Source organism: Lissotriton vulgaris, chromosome 3_1 (genome assembly GCF_964263255.1).
Source record: "Lissotriton vulgaris chromosome 3_1, aLisVul1.2, whole genome shotgun sequence".
In the NCBI taxonomy this organism is placed as follows: domain Eukaryota; kingdom Metazoa; phylum Chordata; class Amphibia; order Caudata; family Salamandridae; genus Lissotriton; species Lissotriton vulgaris.
The window spans coordinates 1343416091-1343433107 of record NC_141689.1 but is presented as its reverse complement, the minus strand read 5'-3'; the positions used below and the strand labels follow the sequence as shown (position 1 = coordinate 1343433107).

The 17017-nt window shown below is 46.1% G+C and overlaps 1 protein-coding gene across 1 annotated transcript in view; it reads right to left on the bottom strand.

The window, feature by feature from the left end:
- The window catches only part of FRAS1 (Fraser extracellular matrix complex subunit 1), a 1404104-nt gene that overhangs the window by 214020 nt on the left and 1173067 nt on the right, over positions 1–17017 (bottom strand). Inside the window, exon 24 of the mRNA XM_086961814.1 lies at positions 6268–6434. Within this exon, the coding sequence (XP_086817940.1) occupies positions 6268–6434 (167 nt within the window). The remainder of the gene's footprint in view (positions 1–6267; positions 6435–17017) is intronic.

The window sequence follows — 17017 nt, the reverse complement described above, 5'->3', positions numbered from 1 at the left end:
GACGTGACATCAGTGGAGCCATATAAGCCCCTCCAGACGTGCAGACGTCAGTTTTCTTCTTTCCGCGGATCGAGAAAAACCAGCGGTTTCTTGGCCTGTTTTTCAGGCCTTCGACACTTTCGGTGTCACGGAACAGTGTGCGATGCCTTTGGGCGTTTGAGACCTGTACACGCAAATGTCTGTCACGGACCCGCAATCCATATGCATGTGGTGCCTGGGAGTGCACCACGACTCCGAAGAGTGCAACACCTGTATGCAGAAGAAACTAAAGTTTTAAGGGAGCGTCGTATGAAGCTCGTATGAAGCTGCTGGCCGCCCGAATGTCCGGTCCTGCGCCTTCATGCTGCCGATCTCCCTCTCTGGAACGGGTCCGCTCACATGGTTGTTCCCGCGGATGCCGTTCGGAGACAGGTAAGCGAAAGCATAAGTCGCGGAGGTCGTCCTCCCGTAAACGTGATGCTGGGGTCCGCTGCTCTCGGTCTTTGTCAAGCACAGGCGCCCAGCAGTCGTCTACCCCATACCCACCCTTTCCGGGTGTCAGAGCAACAAGGACCCAAATGGAGGCGTATTCAAAGGCTCTTCAGTCTTTCTTTGGATCACCCCCTCTCCCTGGGGCGCCTTCGGGTCCCACAGAGGAGGAAGACACTCATGTCGGGTCTTCGCCAGCGGATTTGTCCTCGGTGCCGGCTGCGTGCATCGATTCCGGTTCTGGAGTCGATACGACGTCGACTAGACACGAACCGGAGGGGCATCCCAGTCGTCCAACCAGCCCACCCGTCCAGTCGCCGCTTAGCCCTGTGTGGCGTCCTGTGCTGACGTTGGCTGCGGCACTGAGTTCGATCTTCAAAGATGAGAGTTTCCCAGGAAACCAGAAAGGACTGGGTATCGAGATAATAACAAAAACAAGATTCCTTTCTGTGTTGTTTTACGCTTTGTGACCTACTGGTCTACTTCTAGTGTTACTAGCTAGACAGACAAGTTGTATAGGTACTTATTATTACTCCACACTAGAATAGTTTTCTTTCTCTCAACATTTTATTTTCATTTGTTAAAAACATTCATATAAAATTAATGACAGGATATTTCATATCCAACATATATATTTGAGCATTCCCATGTCTAATACAAAATAGATCCTATTCTTATTGTTGCGCAAAACATAAACACAAGATAAAAACCAATCTTTTTTGGCATATATTGTTTAAAATTAATGCAATGTATGTTACATCAAGTAGTCCTTATGTCATGAATTTTATATGAATGTTTTTAACAAATGAAAATAAAATGTTGAGAGAAAGAAAACTATTCTAGTGTGGAGTAATAATAAGCACTGAGTTCGATGCCCTGTCAACCCCTTCCCTCCCCGCAGGTGGAGGTCGAGTCGCAGTCGGACCGCGCCCAGGATGAGTCCCCTCTGGAGGTTCTCGACGTCAAGGCTACGCCATCTCTGCGACGGTCGACGCTAGCGCCTACGGCTCCTCTTTTACAGGAGGATGAAGTCCCTCTGGGCTACCCAAGCCCAGGGTCATTCCGGTGCCCCTTAATGCAGGTGTCTAGCATTCCATGACCTTTGGATCAAAGTCAGACTCCTCCACCTTTACTGTCTAGTGGACGAGTTAGCTTCCAACCGTCCCCGACCAATGGTTTGTTGTCCACCCCCAGAATGGCGACAGGCTAGTGCGGCTTTCACAAGGGCTGTTCGCAGAGCTGCAGATATTCTTTGCTTGCAGCCCCCTGTAGTTTCCCTGCCCTCTGATCTCCTCCCCATGGAGCCTGTGGGCGTGGATCCTTTGCTGCCCCTTGGTGGGTCTTTGTTTGACATCCTGCTTGGTACCTGGGCACGTCCCTCCTCTGGTGACCCTGTTGATCGGCCATTGCTCGCCGGCATCACCCGGCCCCAGGCGATCCTGTCTGCTTGTCCCTTCACCCTAGAGCTCAGGGTCTGGTTGTCCAGGCAGCTTTTGCTTGCAGCCTTCTTCCGCTCTGCCATTGCTACCTCCCACTAGGGAATCTCTGTGGATGGAGACGCCACATTTTTGCCTCCGCCAATGCGGGCATTCGTGCCTCGAAAACGTCTTGCATGTTCGCACATGCTTCCTTTGCCCTTTGGGAATTGGTTGAGCTCCTTCTTCCTTCTCTCCCAGAAGGGCCCCGGGCTGACTTGCATCACCTTTTTCTTGATGGCAGGGGAATGGCACAATTTTCCCTTTGATCGGCCCTGGACGCTACTGACTCTGTGGGTAGGGCACTGGCCTGGTCGGTTGCTTTGCGCCCCCATGCATGGCTGAGCGACAGTCGTTTTCCAGACAATGTTCGGGACACTCTATGGGATCTGCCATTCAATCGTGTGGACTTTCTTGACTGTCACGCTTATTCAGCGTCTCCCGCCTTGTGTCTGGTCTCCCCTGATGTTCTGGCCCTTGCGGCCTGGCTTTCTACCTTGTGGCTATCTTTTTCTTGTGCATAGGAAGCGTTGCCTTGTTCGTTTTGGACCCTGGGTTCATGACGTAATACCCAGATGGTTTAGGCAGCTACTCCACCATGTTTGCCTTTGTTCAGTACAGCTGGTGAGCTGGTTCTGTCTTCCTTTCAGTCCTCTGACTGTGAGCTTGTCTTAAGAGGAGCCCCCTTGCCGGAGTTAAGAGTTACCCTATGTGGGGTATTTTCTGGCTATTGTGTAGCTGCCTTTCTACAAGGAAGGCTTGGTACGCTCCTGTGGAGTCTTTCTCACAGAGATTCTTCTGTGGATCAGTCTGTTCTCTCTTTCTGCTGTTATGCGACCCACAGGTTGGTGTCGCTCTATTGCACTTTCAATTAGGGTTGGGGTCTACGATTGTCCATAGTACTTCAAAGCATCAGTAGAGATTCCCTACCGTGAGGCTTCTGCCTCGTCTGCCTTTCTCAGGTGCTTTTTTTGGCATCGCTGTGCTCCTCTTTGTCGACGCAGGACAACTGGTCCAGACTGTTTCCAATTTCATGTCCCGCTCCATCTCCACATCTGTCTTGCAGGGGGCATTGGCTCCTCCCGGACAGGTGGCTGTTTGTTCGCTATCATGGGGTGCCTGCATTCTTTCTTACGCTTCTGCGATGACTAGTTCTACCCTCCACTCTCTGGGATGGGTAATGCTTTCTCGTAATTCAACTCTGTCTGGGCTTGTCTATAGGCAGTGGCGTCTTCACCATTTCTGATTTCTTACCTTTGCCTCAAATTGTAAATCGCTCTGACGTCCTTCGGGATCAAGTTCACACTATATAAAACTTTATAAATTAATAAATAAATACGTCTATGCTGTACACTATTCACTGCCTTGTGCCCTCATTTTCTGGGCACTTCCAAAACAGTTATTTTTTGTTCCTCTTTCTCTGCTGCTTTCCGGACAGGTGTTTTCCACGCTTCTGCTTTGGGTTCCTGCTGTAATACTCAGGGGTAGTGTTCTCTTCAGGATACTCGCTTTCATGGGTCCTAGGCCAATAAGTTGGTCCAGACTGTTTCGACTTTCATGTCCCGCTCCATCTCCACATATGTCTTGCGGGGGACTTTGGCTCCTCCCGGACAGGTGGCTGATGTCGCTTACGGATCTGGACATTGCCCTCTGAAACTCTGCTTCAACATGACTGTTGGTACTTATGGCGGACCCTTGTCTTGTTTTATGCAACACATCCTTTTAGATGTGTATCTTTCTATATATATCTGCTCTGCTCTTCCCAAAGCGGAGTCGCGCTGGCAACGTACCCTGCTGCGGTGTCCGTGGTCTTTGCCCCGGTCTGCTCATGGTGCGAGCTCTTGTGTGTGTGTGTGTGTCAATTTTGCCAGAGGCCACTTTTTGCCGGTTGCCTACCTGGTGATGAGCCCTTCACATCTAGGCTGCTCACGCTACTCTACAGGGGGATTTCCCTATGCTTGGTGTGGTTCTGCCGTCCACACTGTATGCTTATGTGTGTTCCTGTACTCCACATGAATACCAGTTTTTCTGTGGTCCTGTTCTGGGTGCTTCGGCTTGATGCCGTCCGCCCGCTCACATATTTTTGTGAAGGAGCGACTGCATACTGGACTGTCTTCTGTTTCTGGCACTTTCTGGTCATAGGTCGGCATCCTGCCAATGCTGCCACGTATCTTCGCTGGTGCAGGTTCAACTGTGCTTTTTCCGCTGTTGTGAATGCTCGACCGGTCAGCACTGACTCTGTCATACCTTCTTGTCCTCTCTCTGGGTTTTGCTTCCTGTCAAAACATCTTATTCTGCGGATCCATTGGACGCTATGCTCAATTTATCTTCTTTTATGAAGCCATGAACTTTCACTTCCGCACCGGCATTTCTGGCTCTGTGCTTTCTTTCCCTCCACCCGGTAATCACACAGTGGTTTTCGTGCTGTTCTTTGATGGCTTGTGGTGCCTTTGCCTCCCATTGTTTTCCACTCTTTTCAGAGCTTCGGGGTCTGGTGTTGGCTGCGCTGGCATTGCTGTCCCCACTGTGTTTCGTCACCTTGTTGACGGCTAAGTTCTCTCTGGAACTTGGTGGGGTTCAGTCGCAGAACGGCCTCCTCTAGGGGTATGTCTTTGGTATGTATTCTAAGTTAAGGAATCTGCGGCTAGATGTCTCTATCAGATGAACGAGTTACTTACCTTCCGTAACGATGTATCTGGTAGACACACAGTCTAGCCGCAGATTACTTAAAGCCCGCCCATCCTCCAGGTTCTGCAAGGACCTTTTCAGGTTGGGTTTCTGCATTCACCTCCCTCAGGGTGGGTTTGTCTTTCTGCAGGGTGACATCTTCACTTCACTCCTCAAATGAATGCTTCATTCTGTTTTGCCTGCTCCGCTCCACCCATTCTCGTGATGGGTGGTATGCTCAGGTGTCATGTATCCTTTTACATCCCTGCACCCTGGTTCATCGAGGGAGGGGTCTACTCATGTTCCTCCCTTTCTCAATCGCCTGGGGGACTCTTACCTTCCCTGCAGTCTATTGGTTTGAAGTCGATTGGCTCTGCCTCGGTCTATCAGTCTCTTACAGGATTGTCAATGTTCCTGTGTTCCGGACTGGTTGCCCTTCACAATTACATAATGTGGTTGCAGACTTTCTGTCATCTGCCTTGATGCTTTTTTCACATCTTCTGCCTCCGGGGAGGGTTTAGTTTTCGCTTTTGCAGGGTTGCATTTCAGAGCGGTGCTCTGCTCTTTCTCTTCACTATTTTTCAGTATACAGTGCCTGGCACTGTACTTTATGGTGCTGTTTTTCACCATTCACTTTCTTTTCTTATTTAATCTTTTTCGCACACTGTTCCCATACCCTCACAGTTCTAGGTGGTAGCCCCGCGATGTGGCGCGGAAAAGTTTCTTCGACGAAAACGGACGTCAGCGCGCTGGGAGGGGCTTATATGACTCCACTGACGTCACGTCCGTGGACGACGTCAGTGCGGAGCGTACTGCGCCACCACCAGCGCGCAGAGGCGCTGCTGTGGAAAGTTTTCCGGATCTAGTCTGATGCATGAGGATAGTCTTAAGTTAAGGAATCTGCGGCTAGACTGTGTCCCTACCAGATACATTGTTACCGAAGGTAAGTAACTCGTTCACCAGGAGTCAAAGACTCAAAAGAAAGACAAAAGTCCCCAAAAACTCAGTCAAAATTTGAATGGGGTACCGCTCTCTCCGGATCTGCGTTTGCTGGCGCGGAAAAATAAGGAACGGACATCAGAGTGCGAGGGCGGCGTCTAAGTAGCTACCGCATCGTCATACCGGTGATCGCGAAGCCTACGACAGACGCGGAGCCGCACAACGCCACCTTCCGACACGCATGGGTACTGCTGACAAAAACTTTCCGGATCCCGCCTGAAGCCTGGGGGTAATTCTAAGGTAAGGAATCTATCATTAACGTGTTTCTTTCAGATAAACATGTTAGAGAGATGTCCAAAGATCAAACAAAAATCAGCAGCATTAATGAGGATAGCTAGCCATTGGCTGCAGTAAACAGACCTCTATCTGGGAGGCTGGCAGAATGATATAATGGATTGGGCAGAGGAACTGCGTATGCTTGAAACTCACACAGACTCTAAAGTTAAAAAAACAGTACAGAGAATCTTAGAGAAAACCACTGGTGCCACACCCCTTTTAGAACACGCCTCTTAAACAAAATCCCACTTAACATGAAACACCAGGAGTCACTGAACAGAATATAAACTTACCTCCAGGCACAGTTCAAGTACACACACTGATCAGCATATATACTATTATCTTTTAAACTATTTTAAGATAGCATATAAAAAAGACGTACCTTTGGAAAAAGCACCTTTGTAATCCATTTCAGCCAGAGACATTTCAGACGTTGTTGGGTCCATTAAGAACATTTTTTCATTGTTGCAAAGTTGGAACTCTGTGTTCAGCGAGTACACAATAGGCACTGGACGGTTTGTTTGCTGGAAAGCTATCGGAATCAAAAATCTAAATAAAACAAAATAGAAGGAAAATAATTTTCAAGACATTGGGAACTGAAAGCGAGGACAATGTAAATTACCAAGTAACCATCTGTTCTTGGCATGTAGAGATGTAGAGTCACATGCTTTGCATACTCCTGCCATCTAGTGTTGGGTCCGGATGTTTGCAAGTTGTTTTTCTTCGAAGAAGTCTTTCCAGTCATGAGGTAGGTGACTCCTCTTTTTGGTGATAATGCGCATGGGCATCGACTCCATCGTTAGATTGTTTTCAACGCAGAGGGTGAGAATGGAGATGTCCATGGGTATGTATATAAAGTAATAGAGAGAACTGCAACAAGTACAGGTACCCGGGGAGGCGGGTGGGCACATGTGAATCTACAGCTCTACATGCCAAGAATAGATGCTTAATGGGTAAGACACATTATCCGTTTGAGGCATGCTTTGCACAGACTATACAGCAGTATTCTCCCAAAGCAGTGGCTAACCTGTAGCAGTTGAAGTTGTCTGAAAAAGTGTTCTAAATACAGCCTGACCCACATAAGCTTGTTGTCTTGCTAACACATCTACACAATAATTTTTGGTGAATGTGTGTGGTGTAGGCCATGTTGCAGACTTAAAAATTTCAACTATAAGGATGTTTCCTAAGAAAGCCATAGTAGCCCCTATTTTATGAGTCAAATGTGTTCTAGGGGGTATTGTTAAAGTTCTCTTTGCTTTTGCATAACAAATCTGAATATATTTAACAATCCATCGAGCAATACCCGATTTAGAGATAGGCTTGCCCTTGTGAGGTGAAGCAAAAGCAACAAAAAGTTGTTTTGTATTATAAATGACTTTGTTCTTTCTATGTAATATAAGAGGGCTCTTCTAACATCAAAAGTGTGTAGAGCGTGTTCTGCCTTTGAATCTAGTTGAGGAAAGAACACAGGTAACTCAACAGATTGACTGATGTGAAAGGCAGAAACTACTTTAGGTAGAAATGTAGGGTTGGTACGAAGAACCACTTTGTTTTGTGAAGCTGGAAAAAAGGTTCTTCTATGGTTAGTGCCTGTTGCTCACACACTTTCCTCAGTGAAGTGATTGCAATGAGGACATCGATTTTCCATGAGAGAAATTGCAGTTCACATTTATGCATGGGTTCAAAAGTTGGGCCCATTAATCATGTGAGGACCATGTTAAGATTCCACACTGGGGCAGGTGGGAGGCTTGGTGGTATAACTCTTTTTAGACCATCTATAAAAGCTTTGATAATTGGTACTCTAAAGAGAGGAAAGTGTTGCATGTTTTGTAGATATGCAGAAATTGCAACAAGATGTAAGCGGATAGATGTTTTAACTAATTCTGACCGGCGTAAGTGTAACAAATAACATATGATATTTTGTATGGAAGCATCAAGGGGATTGATGATGTTGAGAACAAAACGCTTCCCATTTAGCTGTGTAACAAGCTCTTGTAGTAAGTCTTCTGGCCTCTCTAATGATGTTCAGTCTGGTGGAAGTTTCAGATAACCAAATTCTGTGACTTCAGGAGCCATATCGCTAGGTTGAGTTCTTTGGGATCTGGGTGACTGATTTCTCCATGGCTTTGTGTGAAGAGATTAGATGTGAGATGCAACTTTTGATGCAGAGCTACTGATAGCTCTAACAGGGTCATGAACCAAGGTTGACGGGCCCATGTGGGAGCTACTAAAATCAGTGTGAGGGATGCTTGCCTGAGTTTCCGAACCACTCATGGAATGAGTAGGAGAGGCGGAAAAGAGTAGGCAAATATCCCTGACCAGTTCATCCATAGTGCATTGCCTTTGGAGAGCAGGTGTGGATACCTGAGGGCGAAGCTTGGGCATTTTGCATTTTCGTTTGGCGAAAAGATCTATTTGAGGAAAGCCCAAACTTTGAAAGTGTGGGAGGAGAACTTGAGGGTGAAGTTCCCACTCGTGGATTTGCTGCCTCGGTCTGCTGAGGTCAGCAATCTGATTGTTTACTCCTGGAAGGTCTTCTGCAAGGAGTTAGATTTTGTGGTGTATGGCCGATTTTCAAATGTCTTGAGCTAGGTGTGACAGTTGGAGAGAGTGTGTCCCTCCCTGTTTTTGTATGTAATACATAGCTTTCATGTTGACTGTGCAAACTAGTACAGCTTTGTCTACAGGGTGAATTTAAAAGGCTTTGCGCGCTAGAAACACTACTAGCAGCTCTAGGTGATTTATGTGGAGAGCTTTTTGCTTTTGACTCGACAAGCCTTGAATTGTGCGATTCTGTAGATGAACTCCCCAACCAGTGAGCTTAGCGTCTAGTGAGTGTTAATATTGTCTGTGGGACAGGGTCTATGAAGGGCCATCTTTTTGACAAAGTGTGTGGGTTCCACCACTGCAGAGAGCGATGAGTACGGCTGTTTACCAACACTAGATCGGCTAGGAGACCCTGCAACTGGTACCACTGAGTTGCTAAGCATTCCTGAAGGGGACGCATGTGAAGACTGGTATGGGGAACTATCATGATGCAAGAGGCCATCACTTCCAGCAGCTGCATATACACTCGAGCTGGTAGTGAGTGATTGAGCTGAAACTGAAAAATTTGAGTCTGAATATTGTGAATCATGGCTGCATTGGGGAAAGCCAGAGCTTTTTGGGTATCTAAAGTGGCTCCTAGATATTTTTGAGTGTTGGAAGGCTGAAGATGTGACGTCAACACATTGACTGTAAATCCCAGTTGGTGCAGTAACTGCAGTGTTATGTGAATGTGGTAGAGACACTTTAGGAACGTTCTGGCTTTAAAGAGTCAGTCGTCGAAGTGCGGGAAGACATGATTGTGTTGTCTTCGCAGGAGAGCAGCTAAAACTGCCAGACATTTTGTAAAGCAGTGGTGACTCCGAATGGGAGTACCTTGAACTGGTAGTGCTGCCCGCTACCACACATTTGAGAAATTAGGATGTATTGGAATGTGGAAATACGCGTCCCTTAAGTCTACGATAGAGATAAACTTGCCCTGCTTTATATGAAAATGATCTGATTGTACGTAAATATTTAATTCTCTGAGGTCTAAAATAGGTCTGAGAGAACCGTCCTTTTTGGGTATGTGCAAGTACAGGGAGTACACACCCGACCCCTGATATTGTAGTGGTACGGGCTCTACGGCTCCCTTCAAAAGGAGACTGAACCTCTTGTTTGGGGAGGTGTAAATGGTCTGGTGACATTTTGTGTGAATGTGGGGGAATAATTGGAGGATTGTTGGTAAACTTCAGTCAATAACCAGAACATATAATTCCTAGCACCCATTTGTCTGTAGTTACTGATTGCCAGACCGGTAGAAATTGTGAAAGACGTCCCATGACAGGTGTTAAATGATCAGGAGGGCGTGTAGGCAAGTCAATATTTGTTATTTGAGGGGGAGGTGCATGTGTTGGAACCTCTACCTTTGCCAATGTTGCCTCTGTAGTTTCCCCTAAAGAAACTTTTGGAAGCATAGGGCTGTACGGTGTAGAGGGAGTGTCTGAAGAGATATTTTTGGACACCCCTCAATAGAAGGTGCGTCAAAAGGAACCACAACCAAAAGGGGACTGTAGAGCTCCCATAGACTTTGCCACGTCTATGTCCTTTTTCATTTTCCCTAAGGACGTGTCTATTACAGGACCAAAGAGGTGTTGTTTGGCCAACAGTGTGTTAAGAATAGAAGCTTGAACCTGTGGTTTAAACCCTGAAATTCTTAATCATGCATGTCTTCTTAGTAGCATGCTGGTATTAACGGCTCTAGCCACAGTGTCAGCCCCATCTAACGCGCACCTAATGGAAGAATTAGAGATTACCTTTCCCTTGCACTAGGTCTTGGGCTTTGGACTTATGCTAATCCGGCAGGAATTGGAGCAATTACTCCAATTCATCCCAATGTGCCCTATCGTACTTGGCTAAAAGGGCTTGGGTATTAGCAATACGCCAGTAATTTGCAACTTGGGAGGCTACTCTCTTTCCACAGGCGTCTATCAACTTATACTCTTTGGCCGGAGGTGGAGCATCTCCGGACGTTTGAGAATTGGCATCTTTATGGGCATTAGAGACCACTAAAGAGTCTAATGGTAACTGACCCTTGATAAAAGCTGGGTATTATGGTGCAGGTTTATATTTCTGGTCTATCCTGGGGGTGAGAATACGTGCACAAAAAGGATTTCTAAAAATGTCATCCAAATGTCTTAACATACTTTTGAGCATGGGAAGTGTGTGTGTGGATCTTTGGGAGCTACTAAGGGTTTCAAAAAGGGAATCCTCCTCTACGGAATCTTTATGGAATTGTGCCCCATGATATTCAGCAGCTCTGCTTAATAGCTCTATGTAACCTACGTTGTAATCTGGTGGAGAAGGTTTAGTAGGATAAAAGTCAGGATCATTATCTGTGGGAGAGTCTGTATTATAATCCTTCCAGGAATCTGTAGTTCCCCACCCCCTGATCATCAGGTGTATGTGGTGGTGGGGAATTAGTAAGAGTAATGAGCAAATACTATGTTTCTGGGGAAGATGGTGAGGGTGGAGGACGACACGGGTTAGTACCAACATGTTTCCTTTCTAAAGGAATGTGATCAGCTTCGTCTGATTCAGGTTTGCATTTAAGTGGCAATTTGGTCGCAATATGTCCAGTATTTAGATTAATGTAAAGTCCTTTTGTTTTGGGTACGGTTTTGAAGGTGGGATGCCGAAACGAGGCTGCTTTGGTGGTATCGAAGCATCTTTATGTTCTGGTGCCGAAGTTTTCAGTGCCGGTGTCTTGGGTGCAGAGGATTTTTGTTCTGAAGACTGTTTCAGCTTTAGAGGAGTCGGGCCTGAGAAGGGTTTCGGTGTCGACCCCGAAGGTTTCGGCTCGGAGCCCAAATGTGGATGACTCAATCCTGAGCCGGAAGGCTTTGATGTCTGTTTTGGTGCCGAGTCCGAAGGCGAGGCATTGGAAACATGTTCTGGGTGCCGACCATGGCCTTAAGGCAGAAGTGGGACCGGAGCCTTTTTCTTGGGCTGAGTTTGACTCTGGGGCAAGGGAGGATCGGTACTCACGATACGCTAACCTTGCAAAATGTCTTCGTCCCCATGGAAGCCAGACTTGGAGAAGGAGATAGGGTCCTCTTGTTCTTCCTAGGCCCCTCTGGCATAGCCAGTTTCTTTTTTAGAATCTTCTCCGAGGAGGTCCGGAATGGAGCTGATGTTCCGACTCTGCATTTTGCGACATCGAGTCAGACGGCACGAAGCATCCTCTTCAAGCAGAAAGACTTAAACGCGTTGCAGTCCTGTTCGTTGTGCTCTAGAGATAAGCAAATGTTACACATTTTGTGTGAGGCGTTGCACGGGAACTTCGTGTGGCACTGAGGGCAGAATTTCAATGGAGTCCGTTCCACCGACTGCGAGGCGGACGACACGGGTAGGCCTAACGGGTTCCATGAGTTTTCTGACCGAAAAGATTTTTTGTATTGACTACGATACGCGAAATACGTGATCAAAAACAATACAGTCAATTGTAAGTGGATTGCGCACTGAGGGGAACCAGAGAAACAGTACCGAACCGGAGAGCAGCAATTCACGTCTAAAGCCGATGGGGGAAAAAACTATCTAACAATGGAGTCGATGCCCATTCGCACTATCTCCGAAAGGAGGAGTCACCTACCATGTGACTGGAAAGTCTTCTTTGAAGAAAAACAACGTGCAAACATCCGGACCCAACACCAGAAGGCAATAGTATGCAAAGCATGTGATCTACAGCTCACATGCCTCGGACTGATATTATGGGCCCGATTTAAAGTTTGGTGGTGAAGGTACTCTATTGCAACTAGTGGTAAGTGACAATAAAAACATTTAAATGACCCCCATACCATGGGAAACAACTACAATAGTGTGGGAGTCATTACCTTTTGATTTTTCGTAAACAAACTTCCGCTTTGGTAGTTGAATTTTGAAAAACCAACAATCCTATTAAAACTTTGACAAATGTTGACAATACAATGGTACTTTTAACACATTGAGAGGAACCACCTTGGTAACGGTTACCTACCAAAGACTAGAGATGTCTGCAGGGCGGGCGGACATTGCTAAATGTGGAGGATGGGTATTTCTTCAAGGCAACTGTATTTTTATAAGAATGTAGTCACTGAAACGTAAAAAGATTAATTGGAGGGTTCTGAAGGTATGGATTTTACACAACAAATAATAAATTAAAGCCTTTCACGCTACTGGGAACAAGCTCGGCAAATTCAACTAATTCTTTTAAAGAAAACTTGGGCAAATGTTAATGCAGTCTGGTAGAGTTAATTGGGGCATCCAACTCTGACAGCGAGCTAGCCAGGGGGCCAGCAAGGTCCTCAGAAACAGTTATCTTCAGAAAAGAAGCAGTCCTCAAACAGTTCCAGGAACTTTATCTGCATTGCAATGGATTCCAATGGAGTCGTTCAGATGCAAGAGATGAAGGATGATGAAGATGCTCCAAGAATGCTGTGGAAGCAATTAGGTCAACAGTGGTCTTGTTGCAACTACTCTTTGGTCCCTGAGGTGCAAGAGGAGGCCCTGGTCACAGGGTCAACGTACCACAAAGCCCTCTCCAGGCTGGACTACCAGTTGCCTAGTCTGGAGGTCACAGGCCAATCATTCCTGAGTTGACGGCTCGTCCTATAAGGGTCCGAACACCTCTCCAACAGCACTTCTGGCCTCGGCAAGCTTGGTGCATTGGGTTTCGGTCGCTAGTGCTGCCCAGCGGTGGTGGTAGTGGGTTGAAGACGGTGGGCGACCACCTTGCCCAAGCACTATTCTTCCCTGTGCTGCGAACAGGAGGCCAGTCAGCTGGCTCTTGGGAGTCCCTTGGCTGTGCTGGGCTCTTGAGAGGACTTCTCCTTGGGTAGGACATGGCAGGCACAGTCCCTTCCTTCTCTCACCAACAGGTGAAGTCCTCTTCAGTATAGCATCTTTTTGTTGGTCCCTCATTGCAGCAGGTCAGTCTTTTTTTGGTTCTTCTTCCAGTCAGTAGGGATCAGAGTGCCAGGGGTACCACATTTATCTTCAGAAAATGCCCTCAGGGTTGGATGCATTTGGTACCAATGGGCTACAAGGGTCCCTCTCTCCTGATGACCACTTTCTGGGATGTGCCTCATCTGGCTATCCCAAGATGCAGCATCCTGCACAATCCCAACATGGGGAGACTCCTCTGTCGACAATCGAGCTCCTTAGACCTCCTGCCACCCCTGGAAAAAACATTTTGACAACTGGTCTCTCCTCGCCCATCCCCAGTGTCAGCCTGTCTGCCTAAACAATAAAGAACCCCTCTCCTACGTTGTATCCATTTGCCCTTCAAAGGTGGCTTCTCCTTTGAAGCTTGCCTTGTGGCCTAAAACCTGTGTGGCTTCCTGCAGGAGGGAGGTAACACCTTTCTTTCACGCAGACCCAGATTGTACTTTTTTCTGGGAATCTTTAGCACGTCTCCCCAGGAGGATAGAAAGCTGTCTGCAGGACATAAGTAAACGGGCATTGGAACCCTTGGCCAACTAAAGCGGCAACTTCTAAAGTTGCACTATGCCCACCAGTGACTTCAAATTGTAGCCTGTAACCCTGTACTTGCACATGGGGCTATTAGCCTTTCCACAGTAAAAGGAATATGCTGCTTACCAGTATGCATCTGTTCTTGGCATGTAGGTCTGCTGACATTCATATCTTGTGCATAGTGTTGGGTCCGGATGATTGCACCTTGTTGTCCTGGAAGAGTCTTTGAAGTATCACAAGATAGGTGACTCCTCCCCTGGACTACAGTGCACATGGGCATCTTCTCCATCCTCAGATTATTTTTCGCTATTGTGGCAAAGATGGAGTATAGTAAAGTAAGAGATGGCCATGCAAAAGATAATGCTGCAGCTGCGACAGGCACCGGGGAGGAGGGCGGGCGATATAAATGTCAGCAGCCCTACATGCCAAGAACAGATGCATACTGGTAAGTAGTGTATTCCGTTCGAGGCATGTGGGCTGCTGAATTCATATCTTGTGCATAGACTGGTGTTGAAGGTGAGCTCACTGATCCATTTCCTGTGACCAAGGGAGTCAGACAGGGTTGTGTTCTGGCTCCCTTTCTCTTTAATCTCTACACTAACGATCTAGAATCGGCAATGCTAGAAGGGAGCCAGGACCTTCCCGTAATTGATCGTCGTCCAATTCCAACATTACTTTATGCGGACGACGCAGTGATCATGGCTAGAACACCCCTCCAACTACAACATCTTCTCAATAGATACTGCAAATTTATGGCTTCTCTGGACTTAATGGTGAACATTAAGAAGACCTTTGAAATGCATGTAGGCAACAGGGTAAACGGCTTCATAAGATAACTGTTGGCAGTCAAACAGAGTTCTCCGACCTATGGTTGCCATATTGAATTAGGTATAGATTATATTACTGATAACATTAGAATCCAGCCTATCCTCCTATGGCACCGGGTTTGGACAACTGACCAATGTAAACTAACGCGCTCCCTTATAATGGATTGCATTGGGTTGGTACACTGGGGGAAAATTCTGTGGTTGGCCTATGTGTGTAATTTCCTGAAGGACCTAAATTTACCATTTTATTTCTCACAACCACTATCTTTAGTGAGTACATCAAGGAAAAATTTGAAAACTATTTGTCTATCCCATCTAAGAGACTTACGTCTAACTCAGGAAATTACTAAAATCTCGAATAGCCAGATTCTAATTATTCAGACCGCACCGGGAATTGAACCGTATCTATTGTACCATCTGAACACATATGAAAAATATCTCTTGACCTGGTTTCGTTTTAACACTTTTTTTCATTTTATAACTTTCCCAAAGCAGCATGACTGGTCAAAATCAGTTATTGCGTTTCCGTGCGATGGAACTTCAGTACAGCCTACATTCCATACAGTTCTATTTTGTAGATACTATGACTTCCCACGTAAGGAATGGCTTACTCCTCTATTGATATCTATGAGCCTGCGAAGTTGCCGCCCTGCTTTCCTTGTATTACAACTTTTAGAATCTGAATTTAGCGCCAAATTTATTGCTTGTTTTCTAAAGGAAAATATCGCCGTAATCTTGATTCATTGTTGATGCACTAGCACTTTATCTAGATTCAAAGCATTCTCTCCCCCTGAATATTTCCTTTTTGTACCAATGATTTTACGAATGTATAGCTAATCCCGCTCTCTTTTGTATATGTTTTTAATATCTATTTTATGAAATGTTTTATGTACTTTTATGGTTCCTAAAAAAGTATGGCAACCGAATAAAGAAATATGACTGTATAGCAGTATCTCCTCTAGCGGTGGTCACCTGTACCAGCTGCAGCAGTCTGAAAAAGAGTTTTAAGGACAGCCTGGCCTATATCAGCTTGCTGCTTTGTTAGCACGTCAACACAATAGTGTTTAGTAAAAGTGTGTATGGTAGACCATGTAGCGGCCCTACATATGTCTTCAAGGGGAATATTCCCTAGGAAAGCCATGGATGCCCCCATTTTACGCGTAGAGTGAGCTTTTGGGGGAACTGTTAGAGTGCGTTTAGCTTTTTGATAGCATATTTGAATGCATTTAACTATCCATCTGGCTATGCCTGATTTTGAGATGGGATTACCTTTATGTTGTGGTGAAAAAGCAACAAACAGTTGCTTTGTTTTCCTAAATGATTTAGTCCTGTCAACATAATATAGCAGAGCTCTCCTTACATCTAGTGTGTGTAGGGCTCTTTCAGCTACTGACTGTGGGCTTTGGAAGAAAACTGGCAATTCTAATGATTGATTGATCTGGAAAGTGGATATGAGTTTTGGCATAAACTTAGGGTTGGTCCGAAGTACTACCTTATTTGCATGTATTTGCATGAAGTGTTCATGAATAGTTAATGCCTGTAGCTCACTCACTCGCCTGAGGGAGGTAATGGCAATTAAGAAGGCCACCTCCCATGTTAGAAATTGCAATTCACATGAATGGAGTGGTTCAAAAGGAGGTCCCATAAGTCTGGTAAGTACTACATTTAAGTTCCAGACTGGTGAAGGTGGGTGCTTTGGAGGGATTATCCTTTTAAGACCTTCCATAAAAGCCTTGATTGGTGGTATCTTAAACAGGGAAAGGTGTTTTCTGTTCTGGAGATATGCTGCTATAGCAGCAAGATGTAGCCTTATAGAAGAGTATGCCAGCTTGCATCTTTGAAGATGCAAGAGGTAACAGATAATGTTTTGGATAGGAGCATCTAATGGATTGATTTGGTTATTGTTGCAATAAATCACAAATCTTTTCCATTTAGCTGCATAGCATGCTCTAGTAGTTGGCTGTCTTGCCTCCTTGATGATGTTCATGCAATCAGGAGGTAAGGGGAGGTATCCGAACTCTAAGACTTCAGGAGCCAGATCGCTAGGTTCATCTGATTGGGATCTGGGTGCCTGATTTGTCCATGGTTCTGTGTTAGCAATTGTGGCGAAAGGCAAAGACTTTGGTGAGGAACTACTGAGAGTTCTAGGAGCGTCGTGTACCATGGCTGTCTTGCCCATGTGGGAGCAACCAGGATCATTGTGAGTGACTGCTGACGTAGTTTGCGGCCCACCAGCAGAATAAGTGGAGCTGGTGGAAAAGCGTACGCAAA